The sequence below is a fragment of the Anser brachyrhynchus genome, assembly GCF_964034855.1.
Source record: "Anser brachyrhynchus genome assembly, chromosome: 9".
NCBI lineage: Eukaryota > Metazoa > Chordata > Aves > Anseriformes > Anatidae > Anser > Anser brachyrhynchus.
The window spans coordinates 25,193,362-25,220,420 of record NC_137703.1 but is presented as its reverse complement, the minus strand read 5'-3'; the positions used below and the strand labels follow the sequence as shown (position 1 = coordinate 25,220,420).

Genomic DNA, 27,059 nt, shown 5'->3' with positions numbered 1-27,059 from the left:
TATACATTTATATTAACCGCTAAAATATTGTATTGGAAAGACCATGGTACTAGCGATATGAACCACTCCAAATACAAGGAAAAATAAATTCCTCAAAGAGGGAAGATACCTATTTAATTTGAAAATATTCAATCTTTCAGTTCATAAAACTGGAAGGTATGGTTTAATCAATTTTTTTTTCAAGAAAATGAGTCCTACTTCTGATAAGCTCAAATAGGAAAAGATTCCTGGGAGATCACTTATGATTTTGATCCAATAGTCTATTATAAAGAAGGAGGGGAAGAATAATGTTCTTTGCTGCTGTCACTGTTGACTATGGAGCACTTACAATACCAGTTCAATGTACCTTTTAACACAGCCTGGACTAAGTCAATCTTGAACAAATGACATCAGAAAATAAATAAATTAGATGAGATTCTTAAAGTATTCTTTATTAATATCATTAGAAGTTGCAGAAACAACTTTCTTGTAATATAAAGGCACAGGGAGACAGTTTTGATAAAATATTCCAATCAAACAGTAACTTACAGTACAAAAGGACAATTGTAATGCACATACAAACCCCAAACATCTCATTCAAAAATAGTTCACCGTGTTCGTTAATAATAATGGACAATGACTAAAAATATAAATTGTTATTGTACAATAAATATCTGATAGGTGCAAACTGACCAAGATTTATTGCTCTCCGTGTTTTCCCTGTAGTATTTTTTAAAATTCCAAATTCCTTTTACAATTGGCTTTAGTAACTTGTTTCTGAGGGAAGTGAACCCCAAAGCAGATGTGATAGGACATTCTGGCAGCTACAGAAATGCCTCAAGTAGTAGTGAGAACTGGCAGTGTTTGTTTCTTCTAAAACTTTAACAATCATACTCCACTCACTCATTGGGAAATGTACTAGATGGTTAAAAAAAATCAACTTTAGTGACAAGTCAAGGCTTTTATGGTAGGGTAGTATTACCTAGTGTTATTCTAGTTTCTTAAATAAGTAGATTTTATGACGAAAAAAATCACATGAACACATTCTCTGACAGAATATGCCAGAGCAAGTATGTAGGATAGTCCTCAAACAAGGGGAGGGTAGAAATGAAAATTAAAACTTGCCTTGGTCCTTCAACTTCAGAAAACAATTAAGACAAGAACTGGTGCAAATTAAACTATATATGCAAAGAAGATGAAATGGGAATTTAGAAGTCTAAAATATCCTTAATACAGCTGTCTAAGAAAACAAAGTCACACCACATCTTTATATGGCTGCACTTTTTGAGAAGGACCCACAAGATTGCTGTTTTCCTCACCTTGCACTTGCAACAATATGGTAAAGCAACAGTTTCCATCAGTCTTTTGAAGCAGCATGAACTGCATTGACTTGGCTCTTGAAATTAGCATACACACTATCTTACTCAGAATCTTTAGTCTGAGTGAAATATTGTTTTATGCATACATTTAAGAAATGTTAGCTTTCTTCATTATTGTTACCAGAAATAATATGCATACATTTCCTTAGAGCATTGTGTTATGAATAAGACTTGAGGAAAATGAAGCATTTTACTAGTTAAATAATTGAAAAACAAGCTTTGAAGTGAGTTCTTGTAACAGTAACTGAGGTTTTTTAAAATTTTTTATTTATCAGAAGAAATTCAGATTTACACAAACCTCAATAAGTCAGTTTTAACTGTACTGGGAATAGTCAAACTTTGTTCAAGAAAAAGGTGTCTAGAGTGTATAGTGTTTAATCAATTTAGCTGGTAAACTAAAAGATGAATATTCAGTAAACTTGACTAGACTTCAATTCAACAGAGTTGGTAATGATGTAAAACAAATTGCCAGCCTTCTACACTTTTATTCAAATTAGGGTTTTCTTCTAGTATAAGCGCATAGTTTTTATAAGTTCTGCAAATAGTAAGCAACAACCAATGCAATCTGAATTTTGAGAATTATTAGCTTCACTACAGCACAGTATTTTTTCTTTACACTTAGTTTAGGAACTAATAAACAAAACCATTTTCTTTGGTTTATGCTCAACTACACTGGAGTAGTGAATTTTTTTTAGTCAAGCTCCTATCCCCAATTTAAATTAATACAGAACTTTTTATCTTAGTCTCTCCTTACTCCTCAAATAATCTCTATTAAATGAGAGTTTGCTCATACTGCAATTTCCTGCTGAACAGTCGTGTATGTACTGGCATGAAGGGTAAAAAAACTTGTGCAATAATTACATTAAGTGTTATCTTCAATAGCAGAACTACAAAAGACATCAAATGAATGTTAATTCAAATAACATTTGAGTTTATGATGACCTTAAAAAAAACACACACAACACCTAAGCATAGTTAAATACAGTGTAAAACCCCCTAAAATTAGACAGTAAACGTGGGAATACTGCTCTTACAGTAGGAATGTACTGCACAGCATTAACATGAAAGCCTGTTAAATTTGAAACAATGCAGACAGCTATATTTACCTGTAAGTAAATGCCACTTCAAGGTGTTTAAACAAACACAAAAATGAGACAATGATGTCATGAAAAGGGCCTTTAAAACAGGCCATCAGTCTAACTTGACTCTCCAAGTAAGAACATCAGCTTCACAAAACTGTGATACCAATGCAGTTTTATGTAAAGTACCCTTTGACACACAAGCTGTCAATTAAGCTATCACAGTCATTTTTGACCAACTCCCTTTTAAATAGCTAAGGAGAAGAATCAATAGTAGCTCAAGTTTTGATTCAGTAAGTACCTTGTCTGTTTCCAAAGGAACATTATAATACCATAAAATCTTATTTTTATGGTACTTAGAAAACTGATAAACTAGTTTCACTTCTTTATTTTCTCTTTTGAACACAAGTTCAAGACTTCATTTTCTATGAGTCTTTGCAATAGTGTTTTAGCCAGTGTTGCAGAAAGTTTTCCCTGCGGACTACCTCACATTGTTACTGAGTTGTGCAAGGTATTCACGCAGTTCTTTTGCGGCTTGGAATCTGCCGTATCGCTTCTTTGGGTTGGCACACTCATCCAGCAAGGCTTCGAGGCGGCCGTCTTTGGCAATCTCAGCTGGGGGGTCATGAAGTAGTCCTCCAGAAGTGCCACGCCACGTGGCATGTCTTGATAAAAGGTTCTGACAAATAGCATAATAATTGTGGTCCACAGTGACACGAGCACAAAGAATCTCTTTTGAGAAGGACAAACAAGCTTCTTTATCACAGTCATCAAATTTGCTTTCATACCATACATCCCAGTTTTCAGGTTTATCTGTGAAATATAAGTTAAAAAAAGAAGTAAGGAGAAAAGAGTATATCTGCATCTGAATATAATCAGCAGCTCAATACGCAGAAAACTAGTGCTATTTAAACTACAAACTGGCCCTGTTTAAAGGCACTCTTAAATGTTCCTGTTCCCAAGATTTCACCTGACAGTTTGATACGCCTGTCTGCTGAAATGGTTCTATCACTACAAAAATAAAGGAAAGAAAGAAGATAAAATAAATATCTAAAGAGAAAAGAAGAAAAAAATAGCAAACAAAACAGAAGAAATCCACATTCATGCACATACCCAGAAGGAAAAATGTAGCACAGGGAACTACAATAGAATGATTCGCAGCTGGAGTTGAGAGAAAAACAAACAAGCAACATGATTTATTTTAGCAACAGTTAATATTTGGTTTCTCCAGATGCCTGGGAACTAGAACATTGGCAAGTGGTCTACCAAAGCACAAAAAAAAAAAAACACCACACTGCAAAGTAATTGCCATAAAGGTCCAGTCTCTTACTTTAGACACAGTAGTAACTAAAAACTGTGTATACAAAAGCTTATGTATTACACACAAACTTTGAAGAAAAAATAAAAATGAATAAAACAAAACAGCATTTATGAACATACAGAGACATTTCTTTACATATATTTTTAAAAGTATAAAAATTTGAAGGTACAACTAGTGGTCTTATCACAAAGCTTGCTTTAACTGAAAACGTGATTCACATGAATTATCTCGAGAACAGGTAAGTGGTAACTACAGATGTGCTTTTTAAGTGCTAACTACTAATGTCCCCTAGTTTTGTAGATCTCTTTGAGCACTGTGATATACAAAGAAAAACTTCCCAGTGCTTGGCAGGCTCTGAGCTATTAGTGTACTCACTCATGTGCACTGAAAGTCAGTGTTGAAAAAAAAGAAACTGAGGAATGATTGCTAAGCTATGAAAATACCATGTAAAACTCATGCAATGAGCAGCATGCCTAAAATGAAGAAAAGGCCAGCATCACAGGAGAAATGGGAAAAAGGCTTAAGCAGACTCAGATATAATCTACCACATGAAGCACAATTAGTTATTACTGTACAGTGCAATTGGACAGGGTGCACATATTCAAATATCTAAACAGGCACATTAATCATTCCAGACAGAGATTGTTTAATCAAACTTTTCAGAAGATTAATGAAATCAGCATTAAATGTCAAGCTTATATGACAACTGAGAACTTCCTTGTAGTCATTTGTTTTCTGATTGCTAGATTACAACTGATGCAGCAAAACCCCAGTTAGAGCCAAATTAGTCTGAAAACTAGACAACAGATGCAAGACGCTTCCAGCATTCAGCTTATGCAAGATGCTAGTTGCTACTATTCCATGCACACATCAGCTTTTTAATAGTTCATTTAGTCATCTTTGTGACTGAGCAATTCAGACACGCTAGAAAAGCTAAGTCCTAAGTAATATTATTTTAAGAAGTTGGAAAAAAGCGAAAGTTCATTTGCGTGTCCATGAATATTGAAGTAAACATACTCAATATCCAGTACATAAAAAGGTTTTCTTGGTAAATTCAGATAATTCAGTATATTTGCTATCTACACACTTCTCTATGAGAAAGTATCCTTTTTTTTTTTTTTGGTGGTGGTGTTATACATCTTCAGGGAGCTTAGATTAAAATTAATTCAGTAGCACAGCATATGAAGTATATTTGCAAGGCTTGAAAAAAAATCCATTCACCCAAAGCAAAGTGGAATCACTTGGCTTACTGCCATAAAATTCTGCAGAATCTCAGATTTCACATTTAATGTCTCCAGCCCTTAAGTTTGCAAAGTTTTCCTTATAAGCTCAAAAGGAGTAAAAACTCATGTAATGCCACTTCATCAAAAGATCTCTACTACTGCTTTTACAGTCAGCAGAAAGATGAACAAGTTCTCGCTATTCCTATGTGGAAGCAGCACTAAAAACTAAAGTTATCCAACCCTTCAATTCCATTATTACAGAGCACCTATGTGAATAGCTGAAATAGGGGCAGGCTAGGCAACTACTGGAAAACAGGCAGCAAGACTGTCTTGTCGTTATCAGCAAACAGAATGCCAAGACTTCCTTCTTACAGGCATCTGGAAAAGCCAAAAGGACCCTATTTCAGCTGAGGCAGGCAAGTCGGCCAGCCAGCCCATCTGTCTGTCTATCCGTCCATCTGATTGTCTAGGTCTGTCCTGAACTTCTCCTCCCACCCCCACCTCTCCCTTTAAATAGGATTACAGAGATTAACAGGACATGTAAATCAAATTTAGGTAAAATCGAAGCTTCATAAACTTGACAAATTGGTCAAGCTAATTAGTAGTGTAATTGTAGAAGAAAACTAATTAGTTTGTTAGCTAGTATTTTACTTGTGAAGCCAGCAAAACATTTTTTTTTTTTTTTTAGCACCTACACATACTTTTAATATGGTGCTCACAGAGAAAGAAGCAAGAGACACAGAGGCAAAGTAAGAGGAGACTTACTCTGTCTGATTAACCTTTTGTCTGCTACCAGAACGTTTTCTGCATCCACAATGATCACTTTCCCGTCTCTTGGTCCAACTGCAAAGTTGTCAAAGCTGACATCAAGGAGGTAGAGTGCAAATTCAAAGTCATTATTTGTCAGCTGCTCAGCTATCTCCATTAATTGCCAGGCCAGATCCACTCGTTTCTCCCAGGGTGCATGGAAGTAACTCCACAGCTCTTCTCCAACGTAATTGACAGCCACCATTCTTCCACATGCTCCTAAGTACTTTGCAAACGGCCAACCCTCATCAGACGGAAAACTCTAGAAATAAAAAGAAACATTTTAAATTTTCATTAATACAGAACAGCTTGTACTTGAATAGGTTGTTCAATAAAATTTAGAGAGAAACACCTGTAAACATACATCAACACTAGCAAAAATTAATTTCCACATACCTCTAAGTTTGGAAGGGAAAGAAAAACAACACAAAATATATTTATGTGAGGAAAACGTGTTGATGGACTACTGAAGAGGAGAGCTTGAGGACCTGAGATAAAATACATGTGTTGAGCTTGTCACATATGTTATGTACATACATAAACACACACTCTTCCATCAACTGTGTTTATCTACTGGTGCTTTATACACATCTACTGCACTAAAACAAGTACACTGCCTGAAAAGATGTTTTTGCTCCATTTTAGCACAACTTAGTGCAATAAATCAAACTGCCACGGCAACAATACCTAAATCTTTGTATTTCGGTATGATTTTGGACCACCCTACTCCTCTTCTCTTCCACCCCTCTCCTTTACTATATTCCAGTCCCGCTCAGTTTGCCTCTCCTCCCAAACACAAGCTCAATCACAAGCAGGTGAACACAACCAGGGCCATGCTCCCATGGTAAAGGAAGGGCTGTATGTTCCTCCCAGTCCATCAGACACATCCGTTTCCATCTCCTCCTGTGTACCACCAGGAGGGCAGCACAGCTGGTGCTTGCCAGGCTGATGCTCAGCTGGACCAGCAGCCAGAGGTAGCTCCCATCACATCGTGCTGCTGCTGGAAAGGGGACGGAGGGAGGCCTCTACAGCCAGGTGCAGGGAAGAGGAAGAGCTAACAGGACCGCTCCTTTTCATCATCAGCAGGGATTTATGTAATGGCTTAAACTGAATTGAAACACACAGTGTTAGCCACCAAGGCACACTTACCTCCGAACACATCTATTATGCTTCCTACGTTGAGTACACCAAATTTCATTTCAAACAAGAAATTCTTGGATCAGTTTTGCTTGTTTAGAAGTGAACCTCCTGAACAGTACCAGCAAAGTATCCCCATACCGTACTGTTACACGGATATATTTATAACTCTGTGGCAATAAAAAGATCTTTTGACAAGAGGAATACAGGGAATCCTGCCAACATCTGCACATGTACAAACAACATCTCTGTGCTGGCTCCCTTCCAACTGGCATGTAACAACCACATCTACACTTCATTACCCAAGTCAGTAGCCGAAGAAGGGGATAAAAATATGTTCAAGTGCCTATTCAGCAGATTTGCATTCACTCGGTGAATTTGACAAGAATATCAATTGAAGCACAGGTCTCATCTTTTTAACTTTTTTCACTATTTTGAAAGCATTTTTCTGCTTAAAATTACAACTAACTTAACAGGATGATATTTTTTTAAATGTATTACCATTTTGAAAGCCACTAAGAGATGAACACAAAATTGTACAGTTGTTGAACATGGTTTCCACAAACAAACTGCATTTAGAAACAAAAAGCTTAACAGATACCAGCCCAAAATCCCACGCTTCTGTACAGTAATGGACGACATAGTTCTTATTTTAATTCTCAAATTATTAGTAGCATAAATATTTGATCAGATCATCTTGTAGTTCAATATGCTATTTGAAGACTTAAAACTTTGCATTTGACACTTAAGATCAAAATTACCTTCTTGCTCACAGTCAGAAACGTCCATCTGATAAATGAATCTGAAATTCTGATACACAGATTTTCTCTGTGAATATACACACAAATGTCATGGAAACCATGGACAATTACGCTTTTAAGGGTTTAAAAATACAGTAGTGTACTAGAAAAGCTACAACTATGTAGCTTAGTAAGTTTTCCCTCATTAAAAGTTGTCATCTTTATTCAATGAGCAATATGGATAATCGTCTAACAGAAAGATGGAAAACTATTAATACAACCGAACTCCTGCTACTCCGTTCCCAGAGTCACATACACCAAAAAGTACTTTTGGTGCCCTAAATAGAGTAGCTACACAAGATGTCTCAGTAAGCAAGCCTTAAAACCCTAAACAAACCCTGCCAGAGGAACAAAGTGTCCTTTGTCCTGGAAGAATAATACCACACTTAGGTCTTTAAAAAAAGATATGCTGTAGTCTCAGTCTCGGAAGAAATACTGAGAATTAACAGGATGAATTTATCATTTCACCCAAGCATAAAACACACTATTAATGCATTTGTCTTCCTCACTTCCATCTGTCTAAACATGAGAAGACAGACAAATCTGCCACTGGTTTTGAACACTCAGAGCTGTGAATTAGATCATGCAGGAAAGACTGAGCAGCTTGAAGCTGATAAGACCTATTGTAGCTTGCAGTAACACAGAAACACTTGCAATTAGACATGTGAAAGAATAATAGTTTATCATAATCAAGCATATAATTCACCTTAATAATCAAATCCAAAGGAAAAAAACAGCACAGCTCATGACAATAGGCATCTTTGAGCTATTGTTCCACTGTATCATCTAAAAAACCTTTTCATTTTCAAAACTACTCTAGAAGATGTCAATACCAATTTTTATATAAAGTTGAGTTCCATGTTAAAAACAAAACTACAAAGAACTATACCTTAAATATGATGAAAGGTAAAAAATGTATGCAAATATGCAACACACAGGAGACTGCTTACTACTTGTCATGCCTCTGAAGGCTTGATGGCAAAACTGCCTCTCCACAACACATTTGCTAAACTCATCTTACTAACCTCTGTCTGCCCAGGCACAAGCTGGCACAGCAAGTTGAATTTAAATAATATGTTCTTCCTCAAAAGGAAAAGAGTTAGTTCTCACAGAGCGCTGTTGATTCTGCAGTTCAAACAGAAGGAGGGCTGCATTAGTCACCAAGGCAAATAAGTCCAGCTCCGGAGCCATGCAGACTAGGAGAGCAGATTTTACTGGGAAACTTTTCAGATGTAGAGGAAATTAAAAAGCATACTCTAGAAACAGATGCTTTCTTTTGTCAGATCTGAACTGATCCTTTTTAGAAGATAAGTATTTAATGTATTTGTGAATGCAAGTGTGATGAAAACCATTTCATTCTCAACTATACTCCAAATTATTTAATATTTCTGAAATTCCCACAGAAGTTGAGCACCTGCTGTGTTTGCACAGGCTATATAGACAGATAGCCTATACATACAGGCACACAGTGAAGAGCATATTTTGTTTCATCAAAATATTAGTAATCCCATTGAAACCAGGTTCCTTTCATTTATTCAACTTCTGTTCGATTTTCGCGCATTTCAGCCAGTTACTGGCTTAATTTACACACCATGGAACAAAACCACACAGACAACTCTACATCTAAACCCACTCAGAAGATGCTCAATGATCACGCTGAACACACTTGAACTGTAAAAGGTGTATTTCATAGTTTCAGTAGAAAATGTCTTTTCTTCAAGGAAAGGGATGAATAATGATTAAATGTAAGAATCTTAGTGAAGAAAATTGAATTTTGTGAGTGGCTGTTACCTGTTCAAACTATTTTGTAGTCCATACAAGTTTGTTCAGATTAATTTTGCAACAGACAATGATCACTATCTATTTCTCATCAGTGATGAGTCCGGAATGCATCACTGCAAAGAACCGGTAGCAGAGATGGCCTGCCTTTTTTTCTGAAGGAAATTTGCAAAATGTGGGAGACTAAAACAAAGCCTCACTTCCGTAGTGCAGGGAAATAAACCACAGCTTCCCCCCTACATCAGATATACTAGAAACAAATGGACAATACTGGCATTTCAGGGTTTGGTATGTAGGTGTAATGTGTGTGAGCTCAACTGTGCATGCTTCAATGAATTTTTAAATTTGAATAATATAGGAAATGGCAAGTGATCAAAAAAAACCTCAAATCAACCATAGATTACATGACATAGTAGTAACAACTGGTCTCAGGCAACTAGGTTTTAAACATTTTCATACAAATCAGTGTTCAGTATTTCAAAACGTTGAAGACTTTCCTCTAAGTACTACTCGGTATGCCAAAGTACTGTACCTCTATGAGCCGGGAAACAAATCAAGTACTACAAGTCTATATAGGACACACCAGGTAGTGTTTGTAAGTGCCTTGAAACCTCTATTTGGTATTTAACATAACAATTATCGGTCAGAAACACCAAAATTGAATCATGAAGAAAGCTTAAAAGGCACCAAGCACTAAAAGTGGATGGCATTCTACCCCTGTATTTAGACTAGAGCTACAGAAAGCCTACTGCTAGAGCTGCTGCATGATAAAATAAATAAATAAATGAGAAACCCAAGACAAGAAGAATTCATTTCTTACTGAGTTATGTATGGCTTGAGGAAATAACTCATACCGAGTTAGGTACGAGAAGACCAGAAGAGTAATTCTCTAAAACACTTGGTTAAACTGCTCAAGTTCATGTTTTAATATTTGTCAGATGCCAATTATTGATCTTACTGGAACAAAAAGAAGTAAAAAAAAAATAATGATGTCAGAGAAATTGGAAAAATGTTATGTGGCAACAGACTATTCGTGGAGAGCTACAATACTTGGAACAGAGATACAGCTGGTCTGTACACAAGGAATAAGCGATGATCAGAAGCTGAGAGAAGAATTAAGCTATTAAGGTTAAGTATTTAGAAACCTTAATGTATATCTGAGGGCAGAGCAATGAATTACACAATGTATACAATGCAGAAATACAGCTATTTTCCATATAGATCTTGGAACTGTTATTAGAGCTGAAAAAATAATTGTCTTTGAGACTTGTAGATTATATATGCAATAGATACATTCACTATCGTTCCTTTACAGAATCTCAATTATGAACAGCTTTGCAGAGAAAACACAACCTTGATAAAAGCTACAGTTGGAGAAAAGGCTGCATTAATGCACTCTGGCTATAATTCACAACCACCTTCTATAGCTGGAAACAAACAACAATATTACTTATAAGTATTTGTTTACTTTTAACAGCAAAGTTTGTCTAGATTTTAAGTTTCCTTTCAAAGCAACACAAATATACTAAGTAGTTGCCTTTATTATAGGAGAGCATTATTTGAAACAGGAAGGAAAACGCCAAACCTGTCAGAAGTTAAATCTTAAGCACCTACATGTTGAGCTTAAAATATAGGTAGATAGACAGATAAAGAATAAAACCCTCGCATGTAGGTTGTTTGATTCCAAAGTGAATTCTGATTAAAAATGTGGAAGGATGTAAGTACTAACTAGTTTGGTGAGATTTTACAAAGTAAAAATGGTAATTTAACACACAGAAAAGAAAAGGCTTCAAGGTAAAATCCCAATCTTCGATAAAAATCCATATATTACTAGCTCTAGTAGATGATTAAAGTGACTTTTTCAGCCAAATACCTAGCATTAAATTCACTGTCTGCTTATATTTGGTTGCTCCTATGCATTGGTTGACACAGAACTTCAATGCACTGAGCACAAAGAGTTTAGAAGTTATCTCCACGTCTCCACGTCAAAACTTTCATTCGCGACCATTTAAAAGTTACAGCAGTGCTTCATGAAAAGCTCAAGGCAAAAAAATGGCAATACTTTTCCTTGTATTTACTGGTGCCAAAGAGAAGCACCAATTAAATACATCAATTTTATTATTATTATTATTTTCCTTGTAATTAAAGTCTTATTCTTCATGCGACATCATGCAGGCTTCCTTTCTTAGGAACAGCTAATTTTTAGAAGAAGCCTCCAGGTCTCATTCGCACAACAATATGTGCCCTCGCCATACTGCAGGAAGTATACCTTAAGATACTTCACGTATCTTGTGTACAAACACAAGCAAACTCCTCAGTAGCCAGTTATCACTTCTGAACAGTAACTTCACCTCTCAGACAGTACCTCGCATCTTATAAAGCTGCGTAAGAGATTATCATCCATCCCTTACATACCCGTCTGGTAGAGGCTGAGAAAGGAGTGCTGTGTTACATAAACGAGTAAAATTAATTCAGGTTCATATAGGTAAGGTATTTCATTCCCAATCGAGGGAAGACATTCAAGCCTTTGTTACCCATTAGCAAAGTTTCTAAACACTCTTCTGGAGAACACATTAACTTTACAAGTTCTGTAATGCACAAAGCTGGTCTGAAGTTCCCTCAAAACGCTTTCCAGGCTATGCCTATACATCCCAATTTCCAATATTCTGCAAAACACTTTTGATTGATTAGAGGTGCCAGAACTTGACCACACTGCAGATTGGTAAAAGCTGCCTTCCTTCCCACCAATCTGACCTGCTCTGATGAGCAAAGCCCTTGTTAAGTTCTGCTTCCAAAGACTTTCATCACTTCAACAAATTTGCCTGAAAGCCTCAGGGCTCATCCTCACCTTATCAAGGAGCTGACAGGAGTCAGCCAGTGCTGCCTGCTGCCTTTCAGGCACCCCGCAACAATAAGGAATGCCACTCTGCCACAAGTTTTGTCCCTAAAAGCTGTAATACCCCCAGCAAATTCGGAAGAAACATGCAGAGCTGTTTTGCAGCTACCTAGGTGTACGCTCAGTATGCTGGAACACGTGTTCAAAACCAAAACCGTAAGCTGTATGAACCACAGCCAAAACAAACCGATCCTCATGAAGTTTCCAAATATACTCAGCAAAGCAAAGAAATTCTAGTCTTCTCATTTAAGTGGAGTTTCCTTATTCACAGTGCTCTGGAGCAACATCAGAGCAGAACAGAAGAGACACGCTGTACCCCAAGTCTGCTGAGAAGTCGGCTGGGAACTTTGCAAACAAACCTCAAGAGCCGTACTTAGAAGGCTGAAGGCATGCTAGCCAAAAATGTTTTTAAGTAAGTATAGTTCATAAACACACTCTCTAAAAATGAACCGATAGGTGAATTTGCTGGAGGTCAAAGCCTGCAGCACTAGCAATTTGGGCACTAGGAATTTCTTGGCCGTCTCCCTGGAGAAACAGATGCTCATGACAGCAATCATGCTGCAAATACCAGTGATGCTCTCACACGTATTTGCAAATACTCTTTTGAACAAAAGAACTGCATAGAAGTGAGGATGGCTCTGTAGCTAGACAGAACAACGCGGAACCCAAACTTACACTCAGCATGCTTGGAGTTCCCCCAGCGGCGTTGGGTGCTGAAATGTAAAGCCCGGAGAGGCGCTGCCCAGTGTAAACAGATGTGTGAGGGGAGCAGCGAGCGGTGCCACGGACACCGTGGTCTACCGTAAGCTTTTAAATTAAAAACCTGAATAAACCCCGAAATTTAGAACATATTGTACATCTGCCTACCAATTTGCCATCAGCCCCCTTGATTAAAGGATATAAAACGCGTCACTGCAGACAACGGCAGGCTGATTTGGTGCTCCTTTTAGGCTGCGACCCTCCCCGGCCGGGGAAGGGCCCGGGGGCGCGGCGGTACGGGGGGCACAGCCATGGAGGCGCCCCGGGGGACCCACCTGCAGCACCAGCGGCTCGGGGTTGAAGGCGAGGGTGATGAGCAGCTGCATGCGCTCCGAGTCCTTGAGGTTGCGCAGCAGGAAGCTGCCGGAGTCCTTGGTCTCGGCGTAGCGGCGCACCAGGCGGTCGAGCAGGCGCTGCGAGGGGCAGTGCACCAGGTCAGACCAGCCCTCCACGGCGTCGGGGGTGAGCAGCCGCACGTCGCCGTTGAGGCTGGCGAACTCGGTGGCGTGCAGGGCCTGCGGGAGGTCGCAGCGGCCCCTGCCGGTGGCGCGGCGGCAAATCTTGGCGTCGATCTCGGCGAGCTCCTGCGCCGAGCCCAGGCGCTTGAGCACGACGCGGCGGCTGCCCTCGCGGGGCTCCCCGTAGCGGGCGAAGTACACGTTCTTGACGTTGAAGAAGTCGAGGAGCCGCAGGCGGCCCCAGCTCTCCAGCCGCAGCTGCCCGTTGAGGAACTTGCGGCACCAGCTGGTGCCCCAGCAGGCCGGGCACTTATTGAGCTGCAGGAAGCGCCGCTCCGCCAGCTCGTTGCGCTGCAGCGAGGCCAGCAGCGAGTGCGTGTTCAGGACCAGCGCCGCCGCCAGGCTGCCCAGCACCGCCAGCTTCACGTAGCGGTACAGCCGCCCCAACTTCAGCGACACCAGCCGCAGCATCGTCCCGGGCCGGGCCGGGCCGGGCCGGGCCGAGAGAAGCAGAGCCGAGGCGAGGCGAGCCGGGCCCCGGCCCTCCCGCTTCCCCCCCTCCTTCCCTCAGCCCCGCCGCACCCGCACCGGCCGCCTCGCCGCCCGACGAGCGGCGGCCAAGTTACTGAGGGGACGGCGGGCGGGGGAGGGCAGCGGGGGGAAGGCGCGGGGGGCGGCGCCAGCAGCCCGCCGCCACGGCAGGGCACGCCCACGGGGAGGGGCCGCGGCGCCGCCGCCGTTGAGGGGCCCCCTCCGCCCCCTCCTCCTCCGCCACCTCCCCCCGCCCACCTGGGGAGGGGGCGGGGCCTTGGAGGGAGAGCGGCGGCGGCCGCGGCGGTTGGCTGCACGTGACCGCGTGCCTGGCGTACGCGCTTCTTCCTGAGGGCGGGGCTCGGGGGGGGGCGGGGCTCGGGGGGGGCGGGGCGGGCGGTACCCACCGCCTTCAGGAGATGGTGGAGGGGCGGGCGGGGGAGTTGTGATGGCGCCGGCTGCCGCCGTTAGCCCCCCCCCCCCCCCCCGGTCCCGGTTAGGAGCGGTCAGAGATCGTCAGCTGCCCTTAACGCGACCTCTCTCAGCCCCCGCTATCGCCGTTTCCATCGCTGCCTGTCACGACAGCGTCCCGCCTGTCACGACGCTGTCCCCCGCCCGTCACGGCGGCACCGCGGCTCGGCGCTGCCCCTCAGCGGCGGCTCGGCCGCGGCTCGCCCTGAGGGGACGGCAGCGCGGGGTGGTGCCCGCCGACCGCCCCCCGCCGGCTCCCGCTACTTCTCCTCACAAAACGACACGGGGCCCCAAAACTCCTCACGGTAGTCCAGGACTGGATGGGTCCTCCAATTTGTGACTGAAAAACGGGCGACAGCCCGTCTTCTGCGCTCCCCGGTCACTGCAGACCTGCTCGGTCCCAAAAGTGCACGAGGGATAACTGACTGACCGGTGTTGGGGCAGTGCAGCGCAACGGATGTCTACCAGTTACTTCATTTCCATGGTGCATACATTTAAGCACATATTATCTGGAGTATTACGTTTCTGTTTTTACGTTAGCATGCACTTAACTCACTGTGTGCTGTTTTGATGTCGATATTTGTAATTTATGCGTATAAAAACAGCTCCAGGCATCCATCACACAAGTTGTCGTTGACTGTGTACAGTGAACTTGCACCTCAGGCATATCTCATTCACCATGCCTTGTTAAAAGCTGTTTGTAGGGTCAAATAGTCTAATCAGCAAGATCTTGACTACAAAACTATGAATTTATTAGAAAACAAATATATATATATGTTATTTACTCATATACGTACATATATACATATAGTTTACCCTAACTCAAGTCTTTACTATGGACACACTGATCCTGAAAGCTGAGCTGATTTTTTTCTGGATATAAACTCCAATTTCAGTAGCCAAACATGGTCAGTCTTCTTTACACACTGGTAGTGGTTTTTTTTCATCTACCAATACTTGCTGGAACTTGTCTATTAAGCCACTAAGAAATCCAGATATAAACAAATATGTTGAATTAACATTTAGTTATACATTGCTTTCTTGATTCTTATTTCTCAAGCTTTCTTACTTGGATATAGGGAAACAGCTTGATTCTTCTGAATGTTAACAAAACATTTTAGTCTTTACTAGATGAAAACATCATTTTACGTACAAAGAAGCTGTTAAATACTTTAACTAATACTTTTTTCCAGCAACAATGTAGTGCTCTTAAGGCCTTTTGCACTGTAAATCCATAAATAAATATACTGCTTAAAAAAAAAAAAAGAAAAAGAAAACTTGCTCTGAGCTACATAAAAGTTGCTAATATTTCTGGTTTCATTGGTATTTGTAGGAGACTTTGGGGATAACTGGGATACTTTCTGAGGGATAAAGGAAGGTAGAGGCTGCCTTTTTATACAGTGTGGCTGTAATTCAGATTTACATATTTTGCTTAAGGCTGGAAAATAAAAAAGTAGAGGCAGAGTTACTAAGGAAAAACAAAGGAGGAAGAGCACTTGATAAAAAAATTAATTCTTCGGGAATGATATATGGAGCTTGTAATTTAAAAAGCATGATTTGTGAATGAGCCATTTCAAGAGGGGAGGGGAATCCATTTCAAGGTGCAGGGGAATGCGAAACAAACTAGATAATGCACTATAATACATGCACTTCAAATTCTGTTTTTCTAGAGTTGCTTTCTTCTGACTAAGTTCAAAGTAAACTACAGTGTTTTTCCTGTGAAGACTTCATTATATATGACAATGTCATTCATCAAAGATTCCAGTGACTAGAATGAAAATGCAGACCATCAGTGCAGAGCAAATGCATGAAGATCTCTGATGCACAGCAGGTTAGTTTAGTCACACAGGTCTTTGCAGTAGATCAGTAGTGAGGTCCTGGTTTGCTGTGTGTTGTGAAGCATCATTCTAACAGTTACCTGTTATTGCTAGTTCCATATATGGATTTTTTATGTCTCCCATCACAATCTCGTGTAGGAGTTATGCATAGACCTTTAATGTAAGTGGACATCTTTTTTTTTTTTTTTTTTGAAACTAGAGACTCATTCCCACATTCAGTCATATAATCATTTTGCCACTTTCTAAATAGGGATAGCTGCAGCTTTAACCAGGCAAGTCTGAAAGACATGCTCAGAACAACTAGTGCAAGTTCTGCACCTTTATAATCAGAGTTCACTTATTTCCATGCTATGCATCAGACTGACCACATACACAGAGTTCAGAAGCATGTGTCGCAGGAATGGCTGCAATGGGCATGCCTGAAATTTCTGAGTATTTTGCAGTATTACATTGGATGATATCTACAGATATCTACATTCAATATCCTCAGACATCTTTCAGATTAGATCTCTAGGCAGAAAAGAGAACATAACATACTTGCAGAAATCTGGATATACAGTTAAGCTGTGTAATCTATTTGTGCATCCAACCATCTATCTCAGTTCTCTCAGTGACCAAGAGGGTTGTTCATAGCTGTCTGAGGATACGTAGCATAACCTCTGTTCTGTGTTCTACCTTCAGCGGATTCAAAAACTCTTTTACTATGTTGTACCATTTACTGTACAGTAAAATGAAATTAGTATGTGGTTCTGGAAAAAATATCACGTAAAAGGTGTTGTAGGTTAATCTGTTACATGAGAAGTGGGAGGTAGTATCCTTCATTTACCGGTAAACAATTCCAGTAAAATAGTGTTTTAATTGTCTATATACGGTATTAATTCCTGCTTAGAGTACTAGCAAAAATGATAATAAGTGATAAGGTTACTTTTTTCTATAAATAATCAGCAAGTCTCTAATTGACTTGAATTCCATGCACATAACATACTGTATGTGCAGCAACATACCACAGATATACTGGCTTTGTAGAATTTTTGCCTTGAGCAGTTTGGCATTTTTCCTCAATTTCTTTTTCCTTTTAATTGCTAAGTATTCTATGCTTTGAACAGCTGAATAACGTTATGTTATTTTGCTGAATCAACATCAAGCGAATGTGCTTTATCATCATGATATGCATATTTGCTGATTACAGCACCAAACTTGAATATCAAAATCTGCAAAAGCATTTTTAAATTCTCCCTTCCTCACATTTTCAAGTATAAATCAAAGATGATCATTATTTTTATCCTTGAAAGTCAACATCTATTTTTATTCTAATTTCATGCAGTATGAAATTCTTTTTGTAACAATAAGGTGGCAGTGTTTATGTTATTGTGTGAAGTCTGTTTTAATTAGTTTCTCATGGGAATTTTGAAGCCTCTCAAAGAATTATTATGTGTTTTCATCTCCAGACTTTACAGAACAGTTTTCCATAAAAACATACGTTCTTTTATTTCAGTGCAGAAATTTTGGTACTCTTACCTGTAGCTTGATTTTGGTTAGTCAGTTCTATGTGCATTATATAGCACTTGATAAATTCCATTTGTTTAAATGTGTATCATTGCTTAACATGGATTTTCGGGTTTGCCTGTGGAGAGGGTTTTTTTATTATTACTACTTTTTTCTTCCTGTATACCACTGAATGATCAATTTGCAAGTTTTGTTTTTTAGAAATGAGAATTGTCATGGCATGAAAATTTTGCACTCCTGAAAATTACTCAGTTTGTATTGTCTTATATGTCAGGTCACATATCTTCATATGTCACATATGAACCTGATAAGACAAAATTAATAGATTACTGATTGGACATGGGCTTGGACTCTTAGTGAGTTGTCCTGGGCCTGATGTTACTGATTTCAAAGGATTATTTTACAAGTAATTATTCAGATTGCAAGAAAAGAACTAAAAACAACTCTCTAATTTATCAATCGTGTTCTTTCATTGGTGACTGTACATGTGTTAATGAAGTTATCTTATAAACAGTGAAAATCTGTAATACAAGAAATTACATGAATTCTGTTGGCAACTTTTGCATTCTTCTTTACGAAAGCCACTATTACAAATGAATCTCAGAGTGACTATGGGAAGGCATTGCTATGGTAACTGTGATCCACAATAGCAGCTGCTTGCTTTTCATTGCTGTTGCATATATACATTAAAACACATTAATAATGACAATGTCTCTCCTTTCAATTTTAGTGTTTAACACCAACATTTCCAAAGCTACACATCTAATATCAAGTGAAGCCAATCCATGGGTTAGATTTATCTAGTCTTTCAGTTTTACTCTTAGAGTTGTTGAAGGTTAGCTAAAGACATAGCTTTAATATGACTTTGAGAATGAGAAATTGAGAAATTACTGTACAAATGGTAAAACAATGAAGTTCTTTCTATATTGTTTCATCATATACAAAAGATTAGAAGACTATCTTGTAATTGAGTTTCAGAAAATGTGTTTATTATCAGTACTTACAATTTTTATAGAAATTATAGTCAATAATTATGAAGAAGCTTTCCTTCCCTGCCACCCATTCCAGGAGAAATATGTTTTGGGGGCTTCTGTTGTGCTGGGCCTTTTTCTTAAAAAACAAAACAAAACAAAAAGTCCCTTACTCTAATAGCAAAATTTCAGTGTATACTGCACTTGAAATGTTACATTTTCAGAGATGTCTTTAAATGTGAGCTATGCCATTCTGCTGTGCTATTTAGACACTCTAGAACAGTTTGCCTCTTGGTCCAGCAGGCAGTGGAAGTACAAAGAGTGTTCCTTAAATCAGTAAGAGTAAAAAAAAATCCCATTAATCTCCTTAACTATCTTGTGAAAGAAGTATTTTGTTTTACCCATGCTTTAAAGATGAGGAAAATGAAATACAGAGATTACAAATCAGACTGAAATCTCTGTTATTATTATAGAAGTAGAGTGTTGGCATAGAAAAGGGTCAAAATGATCCAAATCCTGTACTATGGTTCTTCATTCTGGTCCTTAATCTACTATATCAAAAAAAATTTAGCACTCAAAAGGTTCAGAGAAGAGCTCAGGGATGATCAAAATATAATTTTCTTACTAGGATTGATTAAGTAAACTAGGACCGTTCAGTTTGAGAAAAAGATAGGGAGGAATATGATAGGAGTCCAAAATAGTGAGTATAATGGAAAGGCTGGACATATATCAGCTATTCATCATCTTTTACAATGCAAGAACTATGAGAAACAATTAAAAAAAAAAAAAAAACAGAAGAAGAAGGTAACAGGATCCAGTTTCAAAGCAGTAAAATAAATAATGCAATAGGTAATAGAGCTGTGCAACTCCTTGCCAAAAGATATTGTGGATGCTCCAAGTTTATATTGGTTCTGAGGAAGACTGGACGGGTTCATAGAAGAAAAGCACACTGAGGCTGAGTACACAGAAAATATAGCTGACTTTGGAAATCCCCGAGCTGAAAAGGATTTTTCAGGTGCAGAGTCTGTGAAAATATTAGGGAAAAGTATATGTCCAGCTTATTCCTGCTTCCTAGCCAGCCACTTCATGGATACTGTTAGTGACAGGATACTGGTCTACGATGGCTATTTTAGTTTGACCCAGCAGACTTGTCCTTAAATGTCCATACCCTGTACACGGCATTGCCTTTCAAATGTGGAAAAAATAAGGTACTTAGTCATACTATGTTTGGTTTCCAGACATGAAATTAACAAAAATATTTGAAAGTTGTTGGCAGGTCAGCTGTTTGACAGTAGGTCCATTATTAATCTGTTTACAAAATGTTCATTTTAAAAGCTTGATCTTCAGCTTAAGCTGAGGGGCTCCAACGCTTGCTTTCATAGGGATGCTTAAGGAGCAGAGCAGTAAAAGAAAAAGTCATAAGTAAAAAATGAGCGGCAAAATAATAAAAATAATAAAAAATAAATAAAAAGACAAATGGGTTTAAACACTCAGTAATTGAAGAAAAGTCCACAGAATCATGTGTTCATTGACAACTAAGTACAACTTTCTAGTCACAGAAAGTTAACAGGAAAAGATACTAAAAAAGGGGGAAAGCGTTGAATTTGTATTTTGAAAGAATAGGGATCAGAACCGCATCCATTTTTAGAGCAGGGATGGTCAGGGAAAACTTGGGAGACTAACAGCTTGAAAGGATGTGTAGAACCCAACATAAGATTTCAGTCAAACCTGAAAATCAGTGATAGAAATATTTTCCTTTTTTAAGTGTATGGCGATCCACGGTACATTTATGACTTTCAACATGCAGTTGTCTACAGAAACAATACCCAGTTTTATTTTGTATAATTGGAAATATTTTTACAATGGATCTCAAAAGTGCTACATGGGCATAGTTTATTCTTGCATAAGGCAGATACAGTAGCATATTTAAAATATGCAAATATTAAGATATACTCCTGTAGAAATAGAAACAGGAGTCTAAAAATGGGGGAAAAAATGGCATATGGATCAAATTACAGATCTATCTTAGTGGGAAGAACAAGAGGGATGACTAAGCTTGGATTCATTAATCACAACACAGATCTAAAGAAAAGAAAAAAAAAGAAAATAACCACTGATGGGATGAAAAAAAAAAAAAACTGAATTCATTTTAATTCATTTATACTAAATGGGAACCAAAGGATTAGGAGTGTAAAAGACAGAAAGGTTAATGACTTTTTAAAAATGGGTTCAGGAACATAAATTAAACAATAGTAAAAAAAAAAATGGCAAAGCAAAATGCTTCACAGTATTTTGGCATCATATATAATAATCACCTTAGCACTATGACAGTGAGCAAAATATAATCACCTGTATTTAAATAAAGATTTGGCATGCAAGTGTGCCATGTTCAGAGCTCCCATTAAAATCATTTTACTTACTATAGTTTAAATATTGCAACTATAAAACTTGACCCAAAGCTAGTTGAAATGAATGTCCTTCAGTCTGGCTTTGCCTGCAGGGTAACAATGCGCAGTGACGGAGGTTGGTTTCATTATTTTCACTCATTAATTCACTGCATGATATAGACTTTCATTAACTGAAAAAGGTCTAGAGACCTAAGGGAAACACATATATAAAAAAGGCCTTTATTCACTCATTGTTTAACTGCTTACTAAAACAAAAATGAAATGAAAATTGCTTGACAAGGTGAAACATTTGGACATGAATTAAGACAACATTGCCAGTAATGTATATTTGAAGTTTCTATCTATCCTAATAAATACTTTTTCTTGTAAAGCATTTGGAAAGATATAAATTTAAGACTAGCTTTTCTGTATTTACCTGCTTCCTGTTCAGGGGACAGCTATACCTGTAGGTTGGTTTCATAAATTGGATTAACCTTGAACGTTTACCAGACTGAAAGGAAGATTAAAAATATTTGCAGTGTTATTCTAGTCATAAAGAGTGAGATATAAAAAAATAAAAGGTGCCCCATATTTCCTGGAAAACAGTCCAGAAGACTTTTAAAAAATTAAAGCACTGGAAGAAATGAGGGGATACAATAAAGGTTTATTGTAAATGCAATTATTCCTTACTTTATATAATTGCATTATTTATTTAATTGCCATTATTTCATGAAATCTGGTTTTCATTGGTTTGGGTTGAAAAATTAGTAATTCACAGGAACAAACATAAGTGACTGGCTTGGCAGATGACCCCACATGTTTTTTTTATCTGGGTTCTGTAAAATAATAATAATAATTAATAATAATAATAATATGTTGCTGTTCACATAGTTAGAAAACATCGGTTCATTGATTGTGGAGTATTTCATTTGAAATATCTTGGGTTCAAACAGCCTTTGCTGAATCCAAGGTAGGGCTCTCTTAGAGCTCGACCAAGTTGCAGCCGTAATGGACAGTGAGCATCTTTCCATATTACATGGTGAAGTTAAAGAGCATGCACCTAGCAAGATGTGCTGGTGGAGAAGCAGAATGAGCTGTTTTTTTTTCCTCCCTACATATCCAGTCCTGAAGGTTCTCAGCCAGTTTCCTCCTAAGAGCACTACCTGATGTTCTGTAATTGACTGAAAGTTAATGAAATAACCTGAAGGCAACTGAAAGTTTTGCACCCTCTAGCCACTGTTAGGACACAACGTGCTTTGGGTCTTCACACTGAAGTGGTTTCTCCAGGAACTTTTCAGTTCAACTACAGAGCAGCCTGATTTTGTATCTGAAGTTTAACTTCAAGATCACAATCTGAAAAGATGTTTCCTAGCATACAATCATTAAAATAAATAAAGCTGTGTTGTATTCTGCAATCCAGAGAAACTTACTTCTAGATACCTGAGGTGATAGGATAGAGAAGCAGTGCTATAGAGTGCTATTTTATTAAAATGACATGTTTTTCATGTTCACAAATCATTTGCATTTCAGAGCAAGTTTTGCAGAAGTCCTTATGAATCACTGATACATCTCATATGGGAGAGAAAAGAAAAAGAGGAAATGGCCTCCCCGAGTCAAAACATCAATAGTTTCATCCTCTGATCTGAATCAATTTCTACAGAGACAAGGTCAGTTAAATTACATACTTTCTGTACTTCTCTCCAGCTGACAATCTGCTGGTTATAATGCAAGAACACAAGGGCTCAAATAGATTTTTCTGACATGGTGTGCCATCTGGCACAAAACAGTCTTACAAACGCTGCTTCCCTGCTCTGCTTTTGCAGATCTAGTGATGGCATAATTGCAAGCCCTGTCAATTTGGAGTAGCATAGTTAGCTTTATGCAATCTATCCATAGGTATCAGAATCACTGTTGCCAGATGCAAGTGTTTCATGGTCCCAGACTTAAAGATCTAATTATATTTCCATGCAAGAAAAATTTCCAACATTAGAAGTACGGCACAGTTTACAGCCTTTGTGGTACATTTGAAAGTGCAGCAGGGTTCAAACAAGAATTACAGAATGATATCTGTGACTGGTTGGTATGTTGGTACTTAATGGAGTAATACGCGAGGTAACAAATGAGTTATTTCAGTATTACAAGGCCATATTGCGATATCGTTTCCTCACATTCATCGATGAGACTCTGCTTTTAATAAGTGAAGCACTAACAGAATGAAGCATCATACAGTTGTGCTGCTTAAGTTTTTCAAAGCAGCGCTATCAGTACATCTCACTACTGGAGCAAGGATGCAAGTCTTTGCAGCTTTGACTTCATAGCATTCTGAATGATGCTACAGTGTGTGGTAATGTTGTGATGCTGCACAGATGGTGACTGGCATAAAATTACTCTTTCATTTGTAACACAACTCAGAATTCAGCCTTAGGTCTGTAGTAGGGAAAGGACAGTAAACCCAGTAAACCAACTCAGTGAAAAAAAGAAAAAAAAAAGACTGCAGTGTTTATAGGAAAAGCAGCACCATGTATTCAGATAGTCAGGTCTGGAGTTCTGAAAAATACCTATTAACAGAAAGTTTCCATCATATTTTTTTTCCATGCTTCTTTTCATATGGCAATAAATGGTGTTGATTTTATCTTCCTCAGTATGCTATTCAGTGGTAAAGTTAACAGAGGGCTCTGCTTCAACCTATTTTTGATAACAATATTATTCAGTGAAGTTAATGTGCATTTCACACTGTAGAGGTACAAAAACCAATTGTGTAAACTCACACTTGACAACCATAATTTTGTACTACTGCAGTTCAGCTGCAGGAGCACAATACACTTCTGAAAAATTAGAGAAAGATATTTGGTGTGATTCTGTTTTACCTCCTGTCTTAAACTGAAGCAAAGACAATTGTTACTGCAGATTTTCAAAGCAAAAGAAAATTTCACCCAAAGCATTGATTATAGCATGGGATTTTCTAATTTCCTAGAAGATTCCAAACATATGTCATAGTTTTGCAGAAGTGACAAGCACCGTATCTGAACAGTTATTTTTCAGTATGCCACTGTAATCCTTTACTATTTAGGCTGCCTTACTGGCAAGATCTCAGCTTTCTGTGATTCTGCAGTTTTAGAAATGCCATTCTCCTACGGAGACCCCTATGCACTGTGGAAGTGACTCAAAAATGTAGGCTCACAAGGTCTACTCCATGCTTTAGCACATCAGGAACAAAGACATTAGTTTTCTGTAACTGGGCTTGAAATGGAGGGCAGAGTAGAAAGAAAATATGCATCATCTGTGTAGCTACTGGCAGCTTTTCAATTCATAATAACACTGCTGAACACTTGTATAGGATTCAAGGATCCCAAAGTCTTTCAGAAGCATGAATAAATTAAACATCACAACAAGAGATAAATGATGTCAGCCCTGCAGGAAGTGTGTGGCAAAGTGAGGCAAGGAATTCAGAGGTCTCATCTCAGATTTGTGCTTTAGAAGAAGCAGAAATCATTGATTCTATTACTGCATTTTTTGATTAGCAGTTTTCACTCCATGAGTTTGTCATGTCAAAAAGATCAATTTCTGAAAAAGAAAGAATCATAGGCCCTGAACTAGTCATGATAGGTTTAAAAAAGAAAGAAAAACCTTGGAAGGGGTTTTGAGAAGAGGCTTCCTAACACTTGTGAGCTTTGGGAAAATATTTTCTCTCAGTCTACAGGATCCATGCATTTGAATGATGCTATCTCCTCCCAGTTCCACCTCAACACTAGTTTCAGTATCGGAGAGCTCAGAGTTTTTCCTTGATGCTGCATATTAGCTGAATTTGGTTGTTCTTTCTGTGTGAGTTTTCCTACCAGACAGAAGGACTGTCCCACAGGAAACTTTGTGCCTCTTCGTGAAAGAGGGATGTCATGAATTACCGATATGTTGTCCAATGTCTCAAGAAATGCAAGATGGACAGATACATGTTGAGGTGTTCAAAGGTTGTTTCATTTCAGAACCCTTTCTTTTTACATTTTTTTTTAAGGTTTCTTAATCATTGACTGTTGTTGTTGTTTTGTTTTTAAGAAAATCCCCTTTTTTGCTTGTTCTAAGCAGATCACATGAAAAAAAAAAGTGAGTAAAAAGAGAATTGCTGTTTACAAAACCAACATTTTTGACTATTGTTTAAGAAATAAATCTCTCTTTCCACATTAAATACCATTGTATTGACTTATATTTGCGTAGTAACAGAAGCTTGAAAAATGCTATTGCTAGCAATATTTGCTTGCTGATATGAATGCTGGAAACAAAATCCATTATTTACAATACTTTTGAAAATATTATCTCACTTACATGAAGCTGTTTGGACAATTGAAAGTAATTTCAATGCTTCCTTAGGACAAAGTGTATACTCTAATCATTTTAGCTACTATTTTCCGAAATGGAGGCCTCAAGTGTCTAAATACAGACGTAAAAATCTGAAATGGGATTCATTTTTGTAATGAATCCGGGTAGAATGGCAGAACACAAGACACAAATAGCAAATTGCTTCTTTTTGTGGCAATATCACCTTTATGAATTGCGAATCAAATGTTTCTGTTGGATTTAGATTGCACGGACAGAGAGAAAAAGCCAAGGTGATGCAGAATAACAGTAATCTTTGGATGAGTAGATGACTAATCAGGTCTATTTTCTGTACCCACTACTTTTGTTGTCTGCAACAATTCCATAGGTAGTATCTTCTCTGGGGGCTTTTGACGTGGATTAGTTCCTTGAAAAATGAAAAAAAAGTCGTAAGTGGTTCTTGCTAAATTACCTCTCCTGTTGTTCCTTGAATTTGAGAAAGCACTGGCTAGTATTTTTGAGTCACTCGGGAAAGGAGGTTACATTTGAAAACCTTGACAGAGTTCTTTCAGCTGTTGTATATCCTTAGCCCCTTCACCTTTAAGATGTTCTGTTTTTCTTTTTTCCTTTCATTTGTCAGTAACCTTTAAAAGTCCTCGAGAGAAAGCATCAATGAAACACATGCAACCTTGTCTATTTGTAGCAGAAAACTGCAGAGGAAACTTCTGACTGCTTTTGTTCTGGGGCTTCCCAGAATCAGATGTTTGCTGAATTTATTAACAGAGGGAATTGAACAAAGGTCTCCACCTAACATAGCAAAACATAGCTTTATGATCAAGTTGGCAAGCAGCATCTGGTTTGCAGACTCAACAGTCATGATATGACACCTTTAAACCATTCAAGGACTACATTCCTCTTATTCTGTAGGGCTAGTGAACCCTAGATTTGATTCCAGTGCACAAGTTCTGTTCATAATACTTTCTGTTTACCTGGCTGGCCTTATGGTCCTTCACATGTATTTCAAATGATTCTTAAATTTGAGAAAAGGATTGACTCAAAGGGGCAGTTTCCATATCAAAAATCGTACTGTTTTCTTTTACAAAGCAGTGCAGTAAAAGATATTTCTGTGTGCAATATTCCATTTTGGAGCTATGCTGAATGATATATATTTATATGTGACTTTAAATAATATGTTAAAACAGTTGTGCTTACTTATTTGCTAAAAAAATAGTTTTCATGTGAGACATGAATTATGAAATTCCAGGGAACTGATTTCTATGGGGGATTTAGGAGGAGACTGAATTTTTCATCAGGAAAATGCAAACCTTTATATTACCAGAATACTAGCAACTCTCACTATTTTCTGCTACCATCTATACTATATAAGGGAAGTTAGTTGACGGTATTTTCAGTTTTACTTCTTTTAAATC

At 38.4% G+C, this 27,059-nt stretch overlaps 1 protein-coding gene across 1 annotated transcript; it reads right to left on the bottom strand.

The window, feature by feature from the left end:
* Window positions 1-410: 410 nt before the first annotated feature.
* Window positions 411-14,382, bottom strand: DIPK2A (divergent protein kinase domain 2A). Its single transcript, XM_080604212.1, has 3 exons — window positions 13,435-14,382; window positions 5,747-6,050; window positions 411-3,250 (listed from the first exon to the last, which is right to left on the bottom strand). The coding sequence occupies exons 1-3, from the start codon at window positions 14,086-14,088 to the stop codon at window positions 2,919-2,921; spliced, it is 1,290 nt and encodes a 429-aa protein (XP_080460338.1). The 5' UTR covers window positions 14,089-14,382; the 3' UTR covers window positions 411-2,918.
* Between the last annotated feature and the right edge of the window lie 12,677 nt (window positions 14,383-27,059).

Excerpts from the sequence above, each read along its gene's own strand:
- DIPK2A (XM_080604212.1), bottom strand. The coding sequence starts at position 14,088 with ATGCTGCGGCTGGTGTCGCTGAAGTTGGGGCGGCTGTACCGCTACGTG. Across the intron at positions 6,051-13,434 it reads CCGAGCCGCTGGTGCTGCAG|AGTTTTCCGTCTGATGAGGG; the intron begins GTGGGTCCCCCG and ends TTTTATTTCTAG. Across the intron at positions 3,251-5,746 it reads CAAAAGGTTAATCAGACAGA|ATAAACCTGAAAACTGGGAT; the intron begins GTAAGTCTCCTC and ends TATATTTCACAG.